At 62.6% G+C, this 23,486-nt stretch overlaps 1 protein-coding gene across 6 annotated transcripts in view; it reads right to left on the reverse strand.

Moving 5' to 3' along the window:
• The window catches only part of FGFR2 (fibroblast growth factor receptor 2), a 75,590-nt gene extending 53,056 nt beyond the window's left edge, over positions 1–22,534 (reverse strand). For 4 of the 6 annotated variants that reach the window (XM_070432000.1, XM_070431998.1, XM_070431999.1 and 1 more), the window contains exons 1-4: positions 22,104–22,534; positions 16,541–16,797; positions 1,692–1,958; positions 30–104 (exon numbers count right to left, since the gene is read on the reverse strand). In XM_070432000.1, the coding sequence (XP_070288101.1) occupies positions 30–104; positions 1,692–1,958; positions 16,541–16,703 (505 nt within the window). In that variant the 5' untranslated portion in view covers positions 16,704–16,797; positions 22,104–22,534. The remainder of the gene's footprint in view (positions 1–29; positions 105–1,691; positions 1,959–16,540; positions 16,798–22,103) is intronic. The other 2 variants (XM_070432002.1, XM_070432001.1) reach the window with 1 other exon arrangement.
• Positions 22,535–23,486: the final 952 nt, after the last annotated feature.

A 23,486-nucleotide genomic window follows, 5' to 3' on the forward strand; every position in this document is an offset into this window, starting at 1 on the left:
GGCGCTCCTCGCGGGGCCGCGTTACTTACTCTTGTGACTGTTCTCGCTGGCAAAGTCCTCGGAGCCGTCGGCGTCGTCCTCGTCGTCCCCGGAGGAGATGGCATCTGCACGCGAGAGAACACACCCAGGTCGGTCGGTGCCCGCGACGCGGCCCGAGGGGCAGGGACGCCGACCACCCGGGGGCCGCGACGCCGCGACGCGTGAGGGCGAGGCGGTCTCCACGGCCCCACTGCTCTCTCCCGAGGTCGGCCGGTCTGTCCCCTGGTCCCCAGGGCCTTCTGCTTTCGCACTCGTCACGCGAGTAGAAAACTGGGCCTGGGCAGCTGGATTTTTAAGCTTCAAATGGTATTCGCGTCCCCAGCAGATTCACCGACTCCCTCAACCCACAGGTGCTTCCCAGCAAAGCCTGGCAGCGCTCCGGGCCCCCAGGAAGGGACTCGTCCCTAGAAACGCAGCCTCCCTGGGGCCTTCGCCCGTTCCCTAACATTCTGAAAACAGAACTTGGTTTTTTTATTTTTTAAATATATTTTTATTGATTTCAGAGAGGAGGGAAGAGGAAGAGAGAGAAACATCAATGATGAGAGAGAATCATTGATCAGCTGGATCCTGCACGCCCCCCACTGGAGATCGAGCCCGCAACCCAGGCACGTGCCCTTGGCCGGAATCGAACCTGGGACCCTTCAGTCCGCAGGCCGACGCTCTATCCACTGAGCCACACCGACCAGGGCTGAAAACAGAACTTTAAATCGGCCATGGAGCGGGCCCGGCAGCCCCACCCCCACCCCCACCCCCCACTCACTGCAGGAGAGAAAAATCCAGGAGAGACACCCAAAGTTTGAGAAAATGAACCCGAAAACATCAGCATCCAAATTTCAATCCTGAGTTCAAAATGCCAAGGATGCCGTTGGGATGGGGGGATGGGGGGGATGGGAGGATGGGGGGGTGGGGGCGGTGGGGGGGTGGGGGATGGGGGATGGGGGGATGGGGGGTGGGGGGATGGGGGGGTGGGGGGGATGGGGGGCAGGTGGCTTCCTTATGTACAAGTGTGCTGTCTTACAAGAAAAACGTCACTTGGCACGAGAGAATCCAGTCATGTTGCTGTTAATCCTCACCTGAGGATATTTTCCATTGATTTTTTAATGAGTGGAAGGAGGGAGAGAGGCACATCGATTGGCTGCCTCCCGCACGCGCCCTGACCAGGGCACGGGATCAAACCCGGGACGCTTCAGTCCACGGGCCCACGCTCTAACCACTGAGCAGCACCGGGCAGGATGAGAATCCGTCGTTTTTAATGACCAGCCTCCCTGGTCCCCAGAAAGAATTTCAAAAGCATGCGAATAGCCAAACGGAAGCTCTGTGCCTGGACCCACAAGCAGGTCCCACCGCGGTGCCACTTGCCCAATAAAAGGATACCCAGAGCCCGTGGGCCGCGTGGCTCCGTGGCTGAGCATCGACCTAGGAACCAGGAGGTCAGGGTGCGATTCCCGGTCGGGGCACAGGCCCGGGTTGCGGCTCGATCCCCAGTGGGGGCCGTGCAGGAGGCAGTCGATCCGTGATTCTCTCTCATCATTGATGTTTCTCTCTCTCTCCCTCTCCCTTCCTCTCTGAAATCGATAGAAATATATAAACTTTTAAATTTTACCCAGAAAACGCTACGGAGAAGAGAGAGCAGGGGCCCGAGGCCCACTCACCTGTGACATTCACCATGAAGTAGCCCGTCTCACTGTCCACTGTCCTAGCAGCCGTACAAGCATAGAGGCCAGAGTCCCGGGGCGTGGCGCCCCTTATCTGCAAGTACTCCCCAATAAGCACTGTCCTATTGTTGGGCCCCAAGTGCACCCCATCCTTAGTCCAACTGATCCGAGCGGCATCTCTCAGCCGGCAGCGCAACTCTAGCGACTCCCCGGGCGCGGCCACATACACGTCGGGCTGGGAGATTTGGTATTTGGTTGGCGGCTCTGCAGAGGGTGGGAGAGGAGGTGGGAGAGAGCAGGCGGAGAGAGAAGGCGGAGACAGCGGAGAGGAAGAGGAGAGAACGTCCAACAAGGTCAGTGGAGGCCCCGTATTCCCAGGAGAGCAGGTCTCGTTTGCAAAGGGCCCCAGCAGGCTGGCCTCTCCCCGCCACCCCAGAAGCCAGCACCCCCAGGAGCCAGCACCCCCAGGAACCAGCACCCCAGGAGCCAGCACCCCAGGAGCCAGCACCCCCAGGAGCCAGCACCCCAGGAGCCAGCACCCCCAGGAGCCAGCACAGGGCCCTCAGGCAGAGCTGAGGGTCTGAAGCAGGAACCCAAGGGAGCACCTGCAGAAGCTGCCCCCACAGTGACCATCACCACAGGCCCAACCGGAACCCAAGACCCAGCGCGGACGGACGTCGGACAAGGACATGCCCCCCACAGCCTGCTCGCGATGTAATCCGGAGATTCACTCACACGGCACTTCTCACATGAGAACGTGTGTTTAGCCAACACTTCCATTCAACATGACTGATGGCTGTGTCCCCACGCACACACACGCATTCACACGCGCACACACACATTCATACCCACACACACGCATTCACACGCGCGCACACGCACACACACGCATTCACACACGCACACACGCACACGTACACATTCATACACACACGCATTCACACGCGCACACACACGCATTCACACACACATTCATACACACACGCACACACACGCATTCACATGCACACACACACATTCATACACACACACATTCTCACACACACACATTCATACACACACACATTCATACACACACGCGCGCATTCACACGCACACACACACATTCATACCCACACACACACATTCATACCCACACACACACATTCATACCCACACACGCATTCACACACACACCCCTATTCACTGTGCTAGACTTTGTCGTCAGGGAGCCCAGCTCCTGAACACGCCTCAGACCCCAGACGCTAACGGGTCCGTCCGTGAAGCTGCCGCCCGGGTCCCCACAAGCTCCAGGCTCATGGGAACTGGCGGGACCGAGGGGGGGAGTCTGTGCCGGGCGAGCCGGCGAGGGTTTCTCTCAACACGATAAAAGCCTAGAGCCCTGAAGGCCAGAAACACAGTAAAAGGCCCGGACAGCGAGAGGCGGTCTCCCCGGTGCCTCACCGGACCCTGACCCGAAGCCGGACCCTGACCCCGGCCGCCAGCAGCCTGCCCGACAGGCCACGTGGGAAGCTGGCCCCTCCCCACCCACCTCCGCACAGGCCGCTCGGCCTCCCCTGCGGCTTCTCCCCTGGTCCTACCTCCCTGCTAAGCCCATTCGTCCTTCAAGGCCCAGACCCCACAGTCCGCCCCCCCATGAGGCTGGCCCCCGCCCCCCATGAGGCTGGCCCCCGCCCCCCATGAGGCTGGCCCCCGCTCCCCCATGAGGCTGGCCCCCGCCCCCCATGAGGCTGGCCCCCGCTCCCCATGAGGCTGGCCCCCGCCCCCCATGAGGCTGGCCCTAACACGAAGCGAAGGGGACACGTCCCTCCTGTTTCCATCTCTCGCTCCCTCTCCCACCCTCTCTAAAATCAATAAAAACATATTAAATAAATAAATAAGATAAAAAGAGCAGGATGAGGAGGGCGCCCAGGCAGCCGGTCAGAAAACGAGGGGGTCACCTGCGAGGACCTGGTGCAGCGAGCGCCTGCCCTGAGCTGGGGCCCCGCCCCCTCCCCCCTGAAATGTCCTCAGGCCTTTGTTCCTGGGGGGCTGATGGGGGGCTGAACGCTCCGACTGGGAGGAGAAGGAGCCTGAGGCGGGTCCGGGTGGGAGAGGTCGTGACCTCAGTCCGGGGGGTGACATCACGCTGATGTCACCAGCTATCAGCTGTACGCATCCACCGCCCGGGAAACAGATTCTCGCTGCGTGAGGGACTCTCGTGGGGTCCAGAGAATCTGGGTTTTCGGGGTTCCATCACACCGTTCCGCCAAGCACCCCGCGATGTCGCCTCGGACGAGGGCTGGGCAGGGAGCGACTCCAGTGACACTCCGCGGCCACACCAGCGCCAGCAGGGCTCGCGGTCCCTCTTTACGATGTTTGCCTATAAGCGGCTGCCGTGCGGTGTTTGAACGGCGCCCAAACGCAAACAGAGGACAGATGGGAAGCCCGCGACCCGCCTGGTCCAATGGCCCCGTGGGGCGCGGACGACAGATTTAAACTGCGAGGGAAGAAGGCAGTTGGGCCGACGGACACCTCCACGCATCGCATTCCACACACGGGGCCGTGGCACGGCTTCCATCCAGTTGGCATCAAAGCTCACCCACAGGAAGAGAGAAAGGGCCCGGCCGCCAGGCCCCGTGGTTCAGCATCGACCCAGGAGCCAGGAGGTCCCAGCTCGATTCCCGGGTTGCAAGCTCGACCCCCAGGAGGGGACGTGCAGGAGGCAGTCGATCCATGATTCTCTCTCATCATGGACGCTTCTCTCTCCCTCTCCCTTCCTCTCTGAAATCAATATAAATATTTTTTTTTTAAAAAAAAAGGTGAAAAAGGCCCTGATGTCCCCACAATCCTGTCAGAAGGGACGCCGGGCGCGCCCTGGCTCGGGGCTCCGCAGGCGGAGCCGGTGTTCCCGCTCAGACACCCAACGCTTCGCCGTGACAAGAACAAACGTGCAGAGAACAAAACCCCGGCGGAACGCGGCGGCTTCGACGGAGAACACGCCTGTTCTTAGTGCGGGAGGAGGGCCCCGAGCTCCGCACACACAGAGCACGGAAGCCTCCACCGAGAGCGTCGCCGGCAGGAGGACGGACAGAAGGGCGCCGGGCAGCCGGCCGGGAGCCAGTGGGTCGGAGAGTTGGCCCCATCTGCCGAGGCTGCAGGTTTGAGCCCGGTCGGGGCGCACACAGGTCGGGGCGCACACAGGAGCCCCCAATGGCTGCCTGGGTCCGTGTGCACGCCGTGAGGAGCAGGACTGGCTCATGGAGGCCCTGTGCCCTCTGGAGCCTCCTCACCTGTCCCAGGTAGCGCCCCTGTGGATGCTCAGAGCTCCTCCGGCCATCGAGTCCTTCCTGGACATTCCGATCCCCCGGCCTCTGCAGCTCCCCTCCTCCCTGCCAGCGCCACTCAAGTCCCTGCTTGCAGGCTCCCATTCTACCTCCCTACCCGCCCGAGGGAGCGGCACCTGGATGCCTTCGGAGCTGCCCCTCCTCCCGCTCCTCTGGCTGGAGTCAGCTTAGAATCAACACGCTCCCAGTCTGCCCGGAGCCCCCCTTCCCCGCTGCCTCCCATCCCACCTGCCCCACAGCCCCACCCCCACTGATTCCACCTCAAAAGACAGCCGGGCAAGGCCCACTCCACACCTCCACCCTCTCTGCAAATGCCCTCTGCCCACCCCTAACCCATCACCCATGGGTCCACCATGGACCACCCGAGTGATCTTCTGAAAAGCAAATCTAATCTCCACTTAAAGAAAAGAAAGAAAGAAAAGAAAAGAGGCCAGACTGGTGTGGCTCAGTAGTTGAGAATCGACCTAGGAGGTCAGGAGTTCGATTCCTGGTCAGGGCTCAGGCCCAGGTTGTGGGCTGGATCCCCAGTGTGGGGCCTGCAGGAGGCACCGATCCGTGATTCTCTCTTGTCATTGATGTTTCTGTCTCCCTCTCCCTCTCCCTTCCTCTCTGAAATCAATAAAAATATTTTTAAAAAAAGAAGAAGAAAGAAAAGGGGACAGACCCCTCCACCCCGGACAGGTAGAACCAAGGCCCGACCCCTGCCCACCCTCCGGCTCACGCCCTGGGCTTCCTGTCCACACAGGCACGTGCCCTCGACTGGCATCTCCTTGCCGACGCTCGGCCTGGCAAGCTCCTACTCAGCCTTCAAAGCCCAGCTCAAACACCACCTCCTCCGAGACCCCGGTGCCCACTCGGACCGACGCCCGCGCCCACCACGTGGCCCGGCCTGTCTCTCCACCTACAACACACGCAGCCGGGCGTCTTCTTCCCTCAACGCCCCCTGCTCCCCTGAGAGCTCCCGGGGGGTCAGGCAGGCTCTCAGCCCTTATTTTGCGTAAAGGCCACCGGGACAGCCTGTGAAGACACAGCCTGCACGGTCTCCGGGTCGGGAGGAGTGGGGTGGCCCGGGGCCCGGAGTCCCACAGGTTCCCAGGTAACGCGGAGGTGTGGTCCCGGGGCCCCACTGGGAGGTCGGCTCCAGGGCCCAGACAGGCGTCTGCGATGGACCGTGTCCGCCCGGCGGGCCCCTGCGCATCCCGAACCTCCGAGTCCTGGTGTACAGCACAGGCTACAGGATAGCCTGCTGCCCGCCAAGGTCACCTCAAGGACAAGCCCAGGCTGCCTGGGGGGGCCTCTGGGAAGCACCCTCACCTCGGCCGGGGCAGGCAGGCGGCCCCTCCTTGGTTATAGATTAATAACTGATCGCAGGCCGTTTTTTCCAACCTCACAGGAACCTCAATCTGCATTCCTGACTGTAAAACCGGGTTTTCTTTCAAGTGAGCAAGTCTGTCCCGTCAGATACGCCCATCACGGAGTGGGGACTTCTGGAACGTGCCCAAGAGAACCAGCGTCCGGGGCCTTGTGAGGGTCGACGCCGCCCACACCTGCTCGATCCCTGTAGCCAGGACGAGGCCGGTGGCTTGTAGAACCACCTACTGTTCACCGTCCAGCAGAGGCGGGCACGGTAACCCCGCAGGATACCCTGACAACAGGATCCCAGCAGGACTGGGGTGACTGATCACAGCCCCACAGCATGCTGGGAATAACCCTGAGCCCCAAACCCCGAAGAGGAGGGGGCCTCACACAGCTCACAGGCTCAGGACCGGGGTGACAGCCAGTGGGGTGCACGGCCTGCTTTCTGGAGAGGGAGCCCCAAGCCAGCAGCCGGACATCCCAGAGGCACGTTTCAGGGTCACTCGCCTCCCCACACTCCGTCCCCTGCGGCTCCTGGAAGCGGCTGGGCTGCCGGGACGGGACCAGCCCTCCGCCCCCACCCCCACCCCCCCAACAGGGGCGTCAGCAGCCATAAAGGATGACGCTCCGCGGATCCATCTGCCCTACACACCCCTCCGAGGTCCATCCACATCCAAATCCTCTCTGACTTCTCCCCAGGCCCCTGGGACAGGCCCTCCCTCTTCAGTCAGAACTTTCTGAACAAACGAGGCTTTTTAAAGTCGCTCCAGGGACAAAGACAAGGGAAAAGTCCGAGGGGGCGGGGTCAGGAGTCAGTGCGGGAGGGCCAGGCTGCCTCCCGCTCGCAGCTCGAGCTCGGACGACTCGGGGCGCATTGTTCAGCAAGTTTACTTAAGGGCTGGGCTGCTCCCCTCCCAGCAGGACCCCGGCCCAGCCCTGCTCCGGGCCCCCAGATGTGGCCCCACCCCGGCCCCGCCCCCCACCCCCGCCCAGCAGCGTCCTAGCCTCTGGCAAACCCAGGGACAGCAGCTGGGGGCTGAGAAGCAGATGGTGCTGCTCATTTGAATGGGTTTGATCCCCAGCTCGGCCCCTGCGAGTTCGAGTTCGGGCCTGGCCGGCTGAGCCTGCAGCCGTGGCCGGAGGGTCTGCAGCAGGCAGCTCAGTGACCTCTCGAGAGGTGTCCCCTCCTCGGGCGGAGGGAGGGGCGGGGGGGCGGGGCCACAGGGATCACTTTCCTCTGGTGATTTGCAGAGAAGAGAAAAATTAACCCCAGGGGAATCCTCAGCCCAGGACCAAAACCGCATTAATTCAGGAAATTCCAAATTAAGATAGGCGCCACCAGGGTTAACCTTTCTCCCGCCGAAGCCGCGTATTTGCATAGAGGTAACCGCTTCAGAAACAAACAAACTTTGCCCAGTTTGCCTCTAGCTCCCAACAAGCCCCTCCCAACCTGCTGGGAGCTTCTGATCCAGACCTAGAAGGGCTCCTGTGGCTCTGTGGCTCCCCTGGCTCCGTGGCTCCCGTGGCTCCGTGGCTCCCCTGGACCAGCCCTTCTGAAACCAAGACCGCACCCCTCTCCATGACAGGCCTCCCTCCGGGAGCGGAGCTAAATCACCGCCAGGCCCACCGGCTCCCTGGCCACCTCCGGCCTCCTCCCCGGCCCGGTTCCGTGCTCGAGCGAGGACCTAGGAACCAGGAGGTCAGGGCACGTGCCCAGGTTGTGGGCTCCATCCCATGTGGGGCGTGCAGGAGGCAGCCGATCCATGAATCTCTCTCATCATTGACGTTTCTGCCTCTCTCTCCCTCCCTCTCCCTTCCTCTCTGAAATCGATGCAAATATAATTTTTTTAAAGAGAAAGAAACTGCAGCCGCAGAAGAGGGTCAGGGAGCAGCTAAATGCCCACTCGGCCTGCCCGGGCCACCCCTCCCCGCCACACCTTCCAGGGTGGGGGCTGAAGGGTGGGGAGGGGCCCGCCTCCCGGAAGGTCAGCCTCCACACGGAACTCACTCGGTTCGCTTTACAAATGGGCCCTTCTCCCTCGGGGACCCCTTCCTGGCGCCAGAGGAAGTGTGGGTGTAGCTGCCTCTGCCCTTTCGTTCTTGGGATTTTTTCCCCTTTCCGTGTTTTCTGGCCCCGGCCCTGACCCTGGGAAGGCCAGGCCACGTGCGCCACCTCCTCGGCGACCGGCCGAGGAGCCCAGGTGCACGTCCGTGCAGGTGGCTGCGGCCCCCCCCAAGTCGGAAGCGCTGGGGGGTAGCTCAATGCGCCAGGAAAACTAACCCAGCCCGGCTGGTGTGGCTCAGTGGTCAGAGCGCCCGTCCTCGGACTGAAGGGTCCCGGGTTCGATTCCGGTCAAGGTTGCAGGCTCGATCCCCAAACCCGGTCGGGCTGGTGCGGGATGGAGCCAATCGATGTGTTTCTCTCACATCAATGTTCCCCTCTCTTTCTCACATCCATGTTTCTCTCCCTCTCTCTCTCTCTCTCTCTCAGAAAAAAAGAAAAAGAAAAGGAAAAAGTATCCTTGGATAAGGATGATGAAGAAGATGGAAGAAAGAAAACAGTCGGTGGAGCCCAGGCGCATCGGGACGAGGAAGCCGGGGGCGGAGGAGCGAACGGCGAGTCACTAGACCAGCGCCTTCCGGTCCCCAACGCCCGGGTCGCTACCTGGGACTCAGCAGCCCCCCACCCCTCCTGGCACAGAGGACGGGCCTCTCACCCAGCAGGAGGCCGTGCCAGAGGATCGCAAAGCGGAGGTCACCGCGCAGGCGTTTCTATTGCCTGTGACTTCTCTTCAAGTAGCTTCAGTGGCTCTCCACCTTCCTGATGCCGCGACCCGTTAACACAGCTCCTCGTGTTGTGGTGACCCCCAATTTCATTGTTACAAACTGACCATAATGAAAGCACAGTGATTCATCACAAAAACAATATGTAATTATATACGTGTTTTCCGAAGGTCTTAGGCGACCCCTGTGAAAGGGTCGTTCGACCCCCAAAGAGGTCGTGACCCACAGGTTGAGAACCGCTGTTCTAGGCGCAGTGCTGTATCAACCACAACAGTAAGTACACCCACCGCTCTCCTTCCTGCGTCTGTGGGTCCCCTGGAAGCTGTCTTCTGACCTCGTCACACACGCTCGCCAAGACCTGAGATCGTATATTCCTGAATGTCCTATTCAGACGGACATTCCCTAGTCGGACGAGGGTTAAAGCAGCGAGTGTGCCCGGCGTGGCCCCGGGACTGAGGTCTTTACTGTGCGATTCCCACGAGGGGCAGAGAGCGGGATGGGCGTGGTCGCGTGGCCTCCGCCGTGGACAGAAGGAGCGGCTCACACACTCCGTGTGGAACCCCATCGTGGTGCCGGCCCCCCAAAACCCAAAGGGCTGAGAACCGTCTGTTCCCTGACGGGCACGGGGGCGGGGGGGGGGGGGTCTGCCCAGGGAGGAAGGCTCTGCCCTCGAAGGTGCGCAGGCGGAGCCGACGGGATCCTGCCAGCACCACCCGCCCCTGCGGCTGAGACTTTGGGTTTCCTCTCAGGCCCTGAAAAGGGGGAGCCATGGGTCCGAGTGAGGGGCGGGGGACAGAACACCCACCTGGGACACGGGGCCTCTGTGACTCAGGAGGAGGCAGCCCCAGGGCCTGCTGGGCTCTGAGACGTGCCAGCAGCTCGCCCAGCTCGGCCTCGGGCTCCCCGCCCGGCCTCCCCCGAGACCCCCAACCCTCGAGGCCAGGCCTGCACCTGGCTGGGTGGCCCCGGCTTCAGCAGGAGCAAGGGGCGCTGTGTGGAGACTCCACCGCAGCCAGAGGAAACGTCCCCGGATGGGACCGGAGGTGGCACCGCTCTGAAGGCTCGGCTCCAGGCCCCTGCTCAGGGCCGAGCTGAGGCCTGCGGGCCTGTCCCCCTTGGATGGAAGGACCAGAAACCCGCGTCTTCGGAAGCCGGCCCTTACGCAGTGGGCTGGACGTTCAGCCCCGGCCGCCGTCCACATCGTCCCCATCAGGTAAAAGGAACCAACGAAGGCGGAAACGCGGGGGAGGAGGTGGGCGGGTGTGGCCTGGTTAGCAACACCGAGCCTTTCGATGCCAGGAAGACTGGCATCTGTGCGTCTCACCTGGATACAGCAAAAGGGTTTTAAAGAATGCTAACCCTGAGGCTAAAGCCATCGCAGGAGAACCCGGTCACAGTGCAGACATGGACAGGTGTGCACAGCCACACACACACACACACACACACACACACACACGGGCGCAGGGGCATTGGGGAGGGTGGCCTACAAACGTTTCAAACAATAATTTCTGGGCCGGCCGCCGTGGCTCAGGGGTTGTGCGTTGACCTATGACCCAGGAGGTCAGGGTTCGATTCCCGGTCAGGGCACAGGCCCAGGTTTCGGGCTCGATCCCCAGTAGGGGGGCGTGCAGGAGGCAGCCGATCCATGATTCTCTCTCATCACTAACGTCTCTCTCTCTCTCCAATCAATATATAATAATAATAATTTCTGAGTTGCCCACCAAGACAAGTGACCTGCTAAGAATCCACCCAGCAGGATGGGAAGCAGCACCCCAGCTATGTTTCCCACTTAGACAAACACACAGGCACCCAAAGCCGGGTTCCCACGTTTTTCTTTTAAGGCTGAAGCGGAAGTGTGCGGTGAAGCCACGCTCCGAGGACAGAGGGCGGCAGGCAGCCCCCTGGCGATGGCCCTGGGTGCCTGAGCACCCACGCAGGCTGCGGACGGAGGGCTGCTGGGGACGTTTCACGGAGAATGTGAACATTAAACAAAACTGCTCCTGTTTAAACACCACCTCGGCTGTTCCATAGCCGTGTCGTCATCCGTGAGGTCCAACGCCGGATACATCTCCGATGGGGTCGCTCGGGGTGTTTGAATTCTCGCCCCCAGCTGGGTCGGGAATCCTCGGACGCCCTCTGTGGTGGCCTCGTGGGGGGCGGGAGGGGGGGGCGGGGAGTCGATGCTCGATCTGGTTAAAAATAAATGGGCGAAGCGCACGCCCAGCTGAATCTGGGTCAGAGGGAGCCGGGATCGAAAGTGTACCAATACCGGTTTCTCCGGGCTTGCCAACGTTTTGCTCTAGAAGTCACATTAAACACAGCCCTTTGTCTGCGAGTTGTGAAATACTTTATACGCTAATAAGGAATGTGTGCCTCATTGTGTATTTAACTGCACAAGCCTGCATTCGGCTTAATTGACCAAGAATAAGTCCTTGTTCCCGAGCTGGCGATCGGGTTACAGTCAACTCTTAAATATTATCACTCGGACTGGGGAGCAGAGATGCAGATAATGCAGAACAGAAGATTGTGTTAAATCAGTCCCTCCTGGTATGCGGATATATTCCTTTTTTTCCTTCTCTTTTAACTTCCAATTAAATGCGTATGGCTGACATGACGGCATTTTTGGTAGTCGGACGAAGGACGCCAACCGTACGGGAAGGGTCTGGCTGGGGGTGGGGGGGGCGGGGGAGGCGTGGATCCCTCACTCAACCCCTCTGCTGAACTGGGGGCCAGCTCCTATGGGTCCAGAGCAGCATCGACTCTTTGACGGTTGCCCAAAAAACTGGTTAAAAACAACAACAACAACACACACGCACACACACATGCGCGCACACACACACTCACACACACCTGCACACACACACACATGCACACGCACACACGCACACACGCACACGCACACACTCACACACACCTGCACACATGCACACACACACACGCGCACACGCACACACGCACACACGCACGCGCACACGCACCTGCACACATGCACACACGCGCACACGCGCACGCACACACGCACGCACATGCACGCACATACACACACACATGCACGCACACATGCACGCACACACGCACGCACATGCACGCACATACACACACACACACATGACTATCTTCCCGCCGCTGCTTTCCAGAATCACACTTTGCGGAGGGTGGGAAAGTAATTAAAGGTTTGGGGCTGGAAAAGCCCTTTTATTTCAGCTCCTACTGGGCTGGTATAAACAACGACGGCATTAATGTCAACAGCGACTTAATTAACCGGAGAAGGTGACAAAGTCAGGGAGAACTTGGAAGTAAGAGTGGCCTCCCCTCCCCGGTCATCAAGCTTGACTGTCCTTTAAATAATTAGAATATTAATCAACGGAACAGCCCTTGGCAGGAGGACCGTCCTCCATGGCTGAGCGCAACCCCTCCAGCTGGTCCCCGACAGGGAATGACCGATGGACAACATGCATTTTTAATCCGGAATATTAACCATTAAAATCTCCCGGCGACTGCTTCTCAGTCGGTGGAGTAGACCCAGCCCCACTGTGACCACGGAGACGGCGGCGGAGGCCGCGAGGACACAGATGCGGTGGGGGGAGCCGAGAAAAGTAGACAAGGACCCTCTCGGGTTAGGGCTCAGGCTCCTTCCTGGAACTTCGTCACATTTGTCCCTGGACAGTTTCCTCTGGCCGAGCCCAAGAGCGTTATCTACACCGAGCTCCCAACTATCAAACCACAGCGTCTTCCGAGATAAGGCCCTTGTGCAATAGAAGGTCAAGGTTGAAGTTACTGTAGCCACAGCCACAGCTGCAGGACCAAGGGGGCCAGACGGGCATCGATGGACACGCGGACGGGTCTGTGTCCACACACACACACACACACACTCACACACGCACTCACACACGCACGCACGCACACACATACACACACATGCATACACACACTCACACACTTACACACACTCACACACGCACACACACTCACACACACATACACACACTCACGCACACACATACACACACGCGCGCACACATGCACACGCACACTCACACACGCACACTCACACACTCACACACGCACACTCACACACGCACACTCACACTCACACACACATACACACACGCTCACACACACACGCACTCACACACGCACACACACTCACACACACATACACACACTCACACACGCACACACACATACACACTCACACACGCACGCACGCACATACATGCATGCACACACTCACACACACATACACACACACTCACACACGCACGCACTCACACACACACTCACACACACACACACACGGACTCGGCGTGACCGGCCTCCACGGGAGCTGCCTCGGGCAGTCGGGCTCTCCGTTTGCTATCAGCAGATTTCCTTCCGAACAACCTCTGACACCAAAGCAAAACTCGTTCCAGGGAAGAGCCCGTCCCGGACTCCATCGCTGCCATCACTGCGCTAACGGGCCAGCCCAGCGGACGCCACCGAAAGCAAACACAGCTGCCTGGAGACCGGGCGGCCTCTCCTCCAAGGTCTGCGATACGATACGCCGCATCCAACTCCTCGGCCACAGGACCCGCGGGCACCCACCCGCCTGGCTCCCTGGGGAGATGACGCGTGGGGGGTGGTAGATACCAGGCCCTGTGCCAACTGCTCTTTAGGCTCCAACGGCCTTTTTCTTCCCACTGATGTTTTTAGAGGGAAAAGGAGGGAGGGAGGGAGGGAGGGAGGGAGGGAGGGGTGAAGAAAGGGAGGGGGAGGGGAGAGAGAGAGAGAGAGAGAGAGAGAATGGTTGCCTCCTACAAGCACACCATCCAGAGCTGGGGATTGAACCTGCAACCCCAGTACGTGCCCTTGACCGGGAATCGAACCCACAGCCCCTTGGTGTTCGGGCCGACGCTCTAACTGCTGAGCCACCAACCAGGGCTCTGGCACCTTTCTAAGCAGGTGATCCGACGGCCTCTGAGGAGACTGACCTCATCTGACCTTCATGACGGCCCTGAAGGTCATCTGACCAAACCCTCAGCACAGAAAGAGAAGCTGAGACCCAGGTGTCCAGAGCCGGCTTTACCCCTCCCACTAAACCTTCTCTCTCCTTTAACCTCTCAGAGCCCTGGACACAAGCTTCATGGACACTATGAGCCCAGAAGGATGCACAGAGGACATTTGCGACACAGGACCCACAGTTTAGGGCATTCGTGGCCCTTCCCTGCCCCCCCCCCCCCCATTCCAGGTGGGGGAGGCCTGCTCTCAACACAGGCTGGATCCAAACTGTCACCCCAGGAGCCGCAGGGGGCCTCCAGCCCGGCCGTCCTCCCCTCCCCGCCTCCCCTCCCCTCCAGCGAGTACACACACTCTCTAAACTTTCTTCCATAATTAAATACGATACGAGGAGTCCTCCAGGACCGCTTTACACTTTATGTTGGAATAAACTCCCCGTAACGCTGCCCTGAGAGTCTAAATGAAAAAGGACAGTTTTCCCTAACCTGGGCCGCGGCTGGGCTCGCACAGTCGGTCGGGAGTCCCAGCCCAGCAGCCTCCGTGTGCGCCGAGCCTCGCACTCCAGGGAACACCGGCAATTAGGGAAACATCCATTTTAATTATTAGCAAAATTAAAGAAGTACAGGCATGGCTTTCAGAAACCAGCAGCCTTTCAAGCCCTTTCAAAACACACCCGCGCGGCCCTGGCTGGATAGCCCAGCCAGTCAGAGCATCGACCCCATACAGCAAGGTTGCGGGTTCAGTCCCCAGTCTGGGCCCATCCCAGAAGCAACCAGTGAGCGAGTGAGCAAATGGAACAACAAATGGGTGTTTTCCTCTCTCTCTCCCCCAAGTCATTTTTTTTATTTATTTTTCAAATATATTTTTATTGATTTCGGAGAGGAAGGGAAAGGGAGAGAGAAACATCAATGACAAGAGAGAATCATCAATCAGCTGCCTCCTGCACGCCCCACACTGGGGATCAAGCCCGTAACCCGGGCCTGTGCCCTGACTGGGAATCGAACCCTGACCTCCTGGTTCACAGGTCTATGCTCTACCACTGAGCCACGCCGGCCGGGCTCTAAAATCAATTTTTTTTAATGCATCACCCTTGCACATTGCATTCGTGCTGGTGTCACACGGAGGCAGTCCCATGGGTGTCGTAGCTACAACCTGGGACACCAGCTCTTACCGGATTCCCTTCCCCAAGGCCTGGTGGCCACAGTGACGTCACCACACCTGCTCACCACAGCCTCCCTGCCTCCCTGCCTCCGTGTTGGGAAAGGGCGCCGTCACGGGGGTTCCCTGATGCCTCCGTGTTAGAAAGAGGTCTGCCCTCTCTCTTCACAACCCATGCAGGGGGTCCTGGGGTGCGGAGGGCCTCGCTCAGCGCTCCCACCTGGGACGGGACCGCGGCCCTCCGCCCGCCCTGTCCTGGACGGGCTGCCCGGTCCTGGTCCAGCCTGGCGCTCGGGGGGCTCTCCCAGAGCCCTGAGCTGACCCCGGGCCACTCGGGACCGCGGCCCGGACGGAGCCGGCGGCAGGTGGGCTCCCGCGAGCAGGTTCATTAGGCGGCGATGAGAGCCGGGACCTGGCGCCTTTTGCTCGGGTTACCGGGCGCCGATATTCCCTGCCGATGACAGATCTCCACGCTGCACCGAGCAGAGGCCCCGCTGAGCCACCCGCCTCCACCTGCGCTCACGCTGGCCTTTCCGGTCAGTGTCCAGCCCACGCGGCCACCGCAGGCCCTGCGGGACCCGGAGGCCTCGGGGCGAGGCGCCAGGTAGCCCGGCTCTCAAAGCCACCTGCAGCGGGGCGGCGCTCGGCGCCTGAAACACGGCGGCTCACAGAAACCTAACAACCCAGCGCGGCCGGCCTCTGCGGGCTGGGCTTCGGGAGCTCGTTTCTGCTCGAAGACAATGAAAATAAAACGTCAGCATTTCAGATGTTGGCAACGGCCCTTAGCGCTCCGAGCTCCGAGCGCGTCTCTCCCTTGGATGAGAACGCGCTGCCGGGAGCTGGGGGGGCATCGCAGGCCCCGACCCGGCGATGGGAGAAGGTGAGCGCCGCCCCCCCCGCCCCCCGAGCACAGAGAAACCCCCCAACCCCACCCCGGAAACCAGCAAACCGCACCTCTGCCTGCAGCCGGGCCAAGAGCCTGCGCCCCACCTGACCCGGGGTCAGGAGCCCGGCCCCCCCGCCCTGAGATTCCTTTCCAACCTCTTTCTTTCACCGCATAACCCGGGACACCAGCTTCACGGAAGCTACGAACCCAGAGACGTGCACAGAAGGACGTTTGCAAAGTAGGACCCACAAGCGCAGCGGGTCCGGAACCGGCCGCGGCCCGAGCGCCACTTCCCCGGACGAACCCCCCACCGGCCCGGCGCCCGACACGGAAACACTCACCTTCGGGCTCCAGCGTGGGGTCCTGCACTAAACTGGAGGGCCGGGCCAGCGCCAGGGTTGCCATGGTGACCGCCAGCAGGCAGCCGACGCGGGCCCAGCTGACCAGGGCGGCGGTGCCGAGGCCCCGTCCGCTGCCGCATCCCCGCGTGGACGGCACTCCCATCTGCACACCGGCCCTGCGCGCATGGGCTGCCGGCGCCTCGGCCTGCGGCTCGGGAGACACGCCGCCGAGGGTCCCGCCGTGCGGGCTGCAGCCACTGGAGGAGAGAGAGGCGAGTCAGTGCGTGTCCCCGCGCCCGTTCGGGGCCCAGGGGGGCTCATGCTCACACCCGAGCCGGCCTCTCCATGTGCTCAGTGATTCTCCAGCGTCGCACACGCCTTCCCTCCGCGCCTGGGGTCCCAGGCGCCCCCCCCAGGCAGGCGCACAGCCCCTCCTCGGGGTCCCAGGCGTCCCCCCCAGGCAGGCGCACAGCCCCTCCTCGGGGTCCCAGGCGCACCCCCAGGCAGGTCCTCAGCCCCTCCTCGGGGTCCCAGGCGCCCCCCCAGGCAGGTCCTCAGTCCCTCCTCCGGGTCCCAGGCGCCCCCCCCCAGGCAGGCGCACAGCCCCTCCTCGGGGTCCCAGGCGCACCCCCAGGCAGGTCCTCAGCCCCTCCTCGGGGTCCCAGGCGTCCCCCCCAGGCAGGCGCACAGCCCCTCCTTGGGGTCCCAGGCGCACCCCCAGGCAGGTCCTCAGCCCCTCCTCGGGGTCCCAGGCGCCCCCCCAGGCAGGTCCTCAGTCCCTCCTCCGGGTCCCAGGCGCCCCCCCCAGGCAGGCGCACAGCCCCTCCTCGGGGTCCCAGGCGCACCCCCAGGCAGGTCCTCAGCCCCTGGGGGTCCCAGGCGCCCCCCCAGGCAGGTCCTCAGCCCCTCCTCGGGGTCCCAGGCGCCCCCCCAGGCAGGTCCTCAGCCCCTGGGGGTCCCAGGCGCCCCCCCGCCCCCAGGCAGGTCCTCAGCCCCTCCTCGGGGTCCCAGGCGCCCCCCCAGGCAGGTCCTCAGCCCCTGGGGGTCCCAGGCGCCCCCCCCGCCCCCAGGCAGGTCCTCAGCCCCTCCTCGGGGTCCCAGGCGCCCCCCCCAGGCAGGTCCTCAGCCCCTCCTCGGGGTCCCAGGCGCCCCCCCCAGGCAGGTCCTCAGCCCCTCCTCGGGGTCCCAGGCGCCCCCCCAGGCAGGTCCTCAGCCCCTGGGGGGCAGGCCTTGGGAAAGTCATACTTTAGGAGACAGAGCCACGTGCGCCCAGGACGCAGACCGAGCACCGCTTCTGTGAGGCCAAGAGTCCCCTCTGCGTCCAGCACCGCCTCCCCACGGGGAAGGGAAGCAGGAGCCACGTGACCTCCGCCTCAAGGGCAGCTGGGAAAGCGGGGGATGTGGGGGGACAGGCTCAGGGCCGCATAACCGCCCCTAAGTTCTCCCGGGCCCAGCAGGTCAGAAAGCTGAATCCCGCCCGGCGGGGGCTCAGGGGCCGAGCGTCGACCTGTGAACCAGGAGGTCAGGGTTCGATTCCTGCTCAGGGCACAGGCCCGGGTTGGGGGCTCCACCCCCAGTGGGGGGCGTGCAGGAGGCAGCCGATCCATGACTCTCTCTCATCATGGATGTTTCTGTCGCTCTCTCCCTTCCTCTCTGACATCAATAAAGACATATTTAAGGGGAAAAACAAAGAAAGCTGAACCATGGAGGTGGAGGCGGCCGTAGGGACTTACTTCTCGGGAGCTGGCGCCGAGCGGGGCGCTCAACACAGAAAGAATCCCAGGAAGCTCCCCAAATCCCCGCCCGTTTACACTTGTCAGGATTCATGTCAGTGCAGACGCGGCCGCAGCCCCACGGAGCAGCCGCTCACGGAGCGGGAGCCGCGATGCGATGCACTCAGAGCGGCCGATCCAAACAGCAGCGCAGCCGGAACCGCCTCCCGCGGCCGCGCAGCCGGGCCCAGCCAACGCCGTCGCTGCCCCCGCGGGTGAAACCCGGCCTGTGCCCACGGGACGCCCAGCCCAGGGGTGACCGGTGCTGATGTGTGCGTGGCTGTCGTGGTCGAGACCCGGCCCGGAGCCGGCAGCCGGCTGACCTACTGGCTGCCATTTCGGAGCAGGATGTGACCCGGGGGGCGCTCAGCGTCCTGCTCGGTTCCCCCCTTTGGTCCGAAGGCGAAGGGAATTTTCCAAGCCTCACGGACCCGCAGAACTTCACACACTGGCCCAGTCTCCTCCAGTGCAGAGCCGACAAGCACAGACTTTGCGAATCTGGTTACAACAATCGGGCTCTGTGAACGCCATGAATGAACCACATTTTATAAGACTGGGGGCGGGGGGAGGGCCTACAGGTTTAATATAAAAATCCCTTAAACCCGTGCGTTTTGCATGCCTACTTGATGGTTCAAATTATGACAGGATTTCCACGCGGCCGGGGCCTCCCCGAAGCTTCCGCAGAGAAACGGCTCCTTGTAGCCGGGACTGGAGGTTAAAACGGGTGAGAAAAAAAGAGGTGCTCCCATTCCCAGGGGGAAAGGCCTGCTCGGACAGCAGACCTGAAATGGTGTGATTCCCAGCAAAAGTGTGTGCGCGCGCGTGTGTGTGTGTGTGTGTGTGTGTGCGTGCGTGTGTGAGTGTGTGTGTGCACGTGTGTGTGCTTGTGTGAGTGTGTGTGCGTGTGAGTGTGTGTATGTGCGTGAGTGTGTGTGTGCACGTGTGTGTGCTTGTGTGAGTGTGTGTCTGTGCATGTGTGTGCTTGTGTGAATGTGTGTGTGTGTGTGAGTGTGTGTGTGTGTGTGTGCGTGAGTGTGTGTGTGAGAATGTGTGTGTGTGTGGGTGTGAGTGTGCGTGTGTGTGTGCGTGTGTGTGAGTGTGTGTGCTTGTGTGAATGTGTGTGTGTGAGTGTGTGTGTGTGAGTGTGTGTGTGCGTGAGTGTGTGTGTGTGAGAATGTGTGTGTGTGTGGGTGTGAGTGTGCGTGTGTGTGTGCGTGTGTGTGTGAGTGTGTGTGTGTGTGCTTGTGTGAGTGTGTGTGTGTGAGTGTGTGTGTGTGAGTGTGTGTGTGCGTGAGTGTGTGTGTGTGAGAATATGTGTGTGTGTGGGTGTGAGTGTGCGTGTGTGTGTGAGTGTGTGTGTGTGTGAGTGTGTATGTGCTTGTGTGAGTGTGTGTGTGTGTGTGTGTGAGTGTGTGCGTGTGAGTGTGTGTGTGCACACACACTCTGTGTTTACAGATAGCTTGCAGGATTTTCCCCCAACCTTTTCTTTCCTCTTAACGTTAAAAGCCTCCAAAGATAATTCCGTATCTATTTCCACACACATGTGGGAGGTAAGGAACACAAACATTCTCACTGATTTACTCAGCAGAACGCATGGGAATGTGCTGCCTCGGACAGCTTTGCCAACAGCCTTCAGTCCCGGCAGATCTCAGCCCCAGCGCTTCCCGCGCCTCACCTGCCCGTCCCGCCCGGAGGGCCCTCCTGGCTCTAAGCAGGGGAAGGTGGACAGTGACCACGGCTCAGTCTCAGGCCACTCATTCATCCCATCCAGACTGAACCCGAAACGCGACTTCTAGCCCCATTTCCAGGTCCACGCCACGGCAGCCCCCCCCCCCCGCCCCCCCCGCAACCCCCTGGAGGCGGAGGACGAGGTGGCAGGTCTGCTCAGCTCCTCACCGGAGGGGTCGGAGGGGACGGAGGGGACAGAGGGACAGAAGGACGGAGGGACGCAGGGACGGGGACCTCCAAGCGGGATCATTAGGGCCCGTCGGTGTCGGGAACAGGCCCAGCAGGCCGCGGCTGCCACGATCCCGGCTTCCTGCCTTCAGTACCACAACCCTTCCTGGAGTCTGAGGCCTCAGCGAAAGTGCGTGTTTATTTCCCCTGAAAGGGAGCTCTCTTCTCAGGGGGCAGGAGTTGTCACCCGTGATGGATGGCTCCTGGCGACCACCCGCTCCCTGGCCCATTCCCACCTCGGCACAAGCCTGCCCCCCCCCCCAAGCAGGCCAAGGGGCCATGGGAGAGCCTGGCTGGGGGGTGGGCCCTACGGGTCTATACTGGGCCCCCTCCAGGAACCAGAACATCCCCAAACCCCCCTGAGCTCCAAGAAGGCAAGCCAACCCCACCGCCTTCATCAGCTCCCACCCCGGTAGCTGTCTGTCCGTCAGTCCGCCCTCGCGGGGAGCCCCACTGCGCTTTGTTCTTCTTGGATTTCGTATCAGGAACGTGAACAGTGCCCTTGGGGGGGGTGCCCAGGTCCCCCCGGGGCAGCTCTGTCTCCAGGCCCAAGCCCGGCTGGCACTGCCCTTCTCCCAGGGCTGAGCCGAGGGGTCAGATGGGATGGGGCAGCGGATGGTGCCTCCAAAAACACCGAAACCTCAAAAAATACAAAACGCGGGCTGACCGGGCACACAACCCGCTCCCTGACGCCTGTGAGCAGATGCGGACCTGGGGCTCGGAGCCACGGCCAGCACCAGCCCGGTTCGGAGGCAGCGTTTCTTCCATCTGTTTGCCTGGAACATCCTGTTCCCCTCCTCCCGCGCTGAAGAACTCGCAGAAATCTGCATTTTAATTGGCATTCCAGGGAAAGCGAGAGGGCCCTGATTGCTGCTCTATTCAAACTAACCGGGCTTTTCAGATGAAAATGAGTCCCGGCCCGAGGAAGATTTGCAGGGATTTGGGGCCCGGGGGACAATGGGGCTTTAAACGTGGGTAGCGATTCACACCGAACACAGCAGAGGTGCCCCGAGTGGGACGGCAGGTTCGCCGTGAAGGGCAGGTTTCCTGGGACCCGGGGCGAGAGGAAGGCGGGCGCCGGGGAAGAGTCTGCGAGGGGCGGGCGGAGGGAGCCTCGTGGCCCCCGGGCCGGTCCCCGCGCTGGGGGGTCGGTGCCGGCGGATTCCCCGGAGCCGCCGCCGCGGGAGGAACGAGCGCGCAAGTGGGAACTCGCCTGCGCTTTCGACATCGCCGCGCGCAGCGGCGGGGACGCCAACAGTCGGTGCAGGTCGCCCCCTAGCCCCGGGCGCGCGGCGGCAGAGGGACGCCCGGCACCGATCGCAGAACCGAAGCAGCCCCGTCCCCCAAAGGGCCGCCTCCCCGGCGCAGCACCAAACCCCCGGCGACGCCGCCCGCCCCGCTCCAGCGGCTCCTTCCCGGGGAAGGGCCCCCGCCGGGGCCTGGAGGGCACGGGGCAGGCGTCCCCCGGGGCTTGGAACGAGGGACCCCGAAGATGCCCTTCTGAGCGCAGACCTGCGGGCTGTGCCACCAGCCGGGCAGCCCCGCCTCGCCGCCGGCTCTGGGGTCGGAGGGTCGCGCCCGGCCGGGGGACCGCGCCCGCGGGGGTGTGACCCGGCCGGGGCGGCAGCGCGGGCACCGATGTCCGCATCTGGCCGGAGGGGTGGCGGCAGCTTCCCAAACCCCCGCGGTCAGCACGCACCCCGCTCCCCGTCCCCGAGGAGGGAGGGACCGGAGCAGCCTCGGCGCCGGCGCCCCGCTTCCCCGGCTCCGCCCGGGCTCCCGCGCGCCCCGCTCCCCGCTGGCGAGGCTCCCGAGGCGCCCGGCGCGGCGATTACCTTGAATGGCAACGCTCCGCGGCGATCGGCTCGGTCCCCGCGCCCGGCTGGGTCGGAAGGAGGCGGAGGCGGAGGCGGCGGCGGCGGCGGAGGCGGGTCGCGGGGAAACTCCAACCGGGAGCGAGTGGTCCGGGGTCCCCGCCGGCGCCGAGGCTCCGAGCTTCACGCGCGCCGCGAGCTGCGGGGGGGCGCGGGCATGACGCCGCGGGCTGCGCTCGGACGCGGGGCGCGAGGGGAAGAAAGGACGCGGGCGCGGCGGGTCCTCCCCCAAACTTTGCTCGCCACTCGCGGCGGCGCGGAGCGCGCAGGGGAGCGGCGGCCTCGGCGCGCGCGGGCCCCGCCGGCCCGGAGAGCAGTCGCCGCGCCGGGCCAGCTACGCGCGCAGACCTCGCGGCGCCCCAGCTTCGTGGCTCCGCACCCGCCGCCGTCGCCCGCCCGCCCGCTCGGCTCTGCGCGGCGCTCCCCGCTCCCCGCCGCCGCCGCGCCCGCGCCGCCCTCCCCGCGGGTCACGCCCCCTGAAACCCGAGCCGTTTCCTGGACGGGGCGCCCGCTCCGCCAATCAGCGCCGCGCGCCCCGCCGCCCGGACTCCGCGCGGCTCCCGAGCCTGCGAGCGGCCGGCGGGGCAGGCGAGGGGCCGGGCCGCGGTCGGACCCGGACCCGGAGACGCCGCGGCCTCCCCCGCGAGGCCGGCCCGGCCCCTTCCATCCCGGGAGTCAGACTGACCTCCGTTGGCCGGGCGATGGCGGTGCGTTGTTTCATTTCAAGTCAGAAAACAAGTGACAGGACGCCCGCCCCCTCCCCCCCCCCCCCCCCGCCTCCCCGACCAAAACGCATCGACGCGGGGTCGGAGGCAGATTTAACGCGAGTGCAGCGTGGGGCGGGAGGGAGCCGCCTGGACGTGTCTGCAGGACGCGGCCTGTTCTGTCCCCAAACAACAGCGACGAAAGGAGCAGCGAGTATTCATAGCGGCCCTGCGTGGGGAGGGCGCGCCGGGCGGGTTATTCTTTTCGACCCGCACCCCCCCCCCCCCCCCCCCCCGCCCCGTGGAGTCACGGCCTCCGTTTCCGGCGATGACTGTGAGGGTGAGAGAGGGGAGGACTTAGTCGGGGCCACACCGCTGTCCCTGGCAGAGCCCGACTTTGAATCTGACCCCCTTAGGAAAAGTCAAGAAGGTGTTGTGTAGTCCTATCTATATATCGGAATTAATAAACAGAAATTAAAAAGATATCAAAGACTCGGTTCTGCTACCAACAGCTGTATGACCTTGAGCAAGTCGATTTCCCTCTCTGTATCTCAGGTTCTTCAACTGCAAAATCAGGTTCTTCAACGGACTGCCAAGCTGTAACTCATTAAATTCTTCCATTTATCGTTTTCACTTGGCT

The sequence above is a fragment of the Myotis yumanensis genome, unplaced genomic scaffold (assembly GCF_028538775.1).
Source record: "Myotis yumanensis isolate MYYU_CA2020_CCGP unplaced genomic scaffold, mMyoYum1.0.hap1 SCAF_13, whole genome shotgun sequence".
In the NCBI taxonomy this organism is placed as follows: domain Eukaryota; kingdom Metazoa; phylum Chordata; class Mammalia; order Chiroptera; family Vespertilionidae; genus Myotis; species Myotis yumanensis.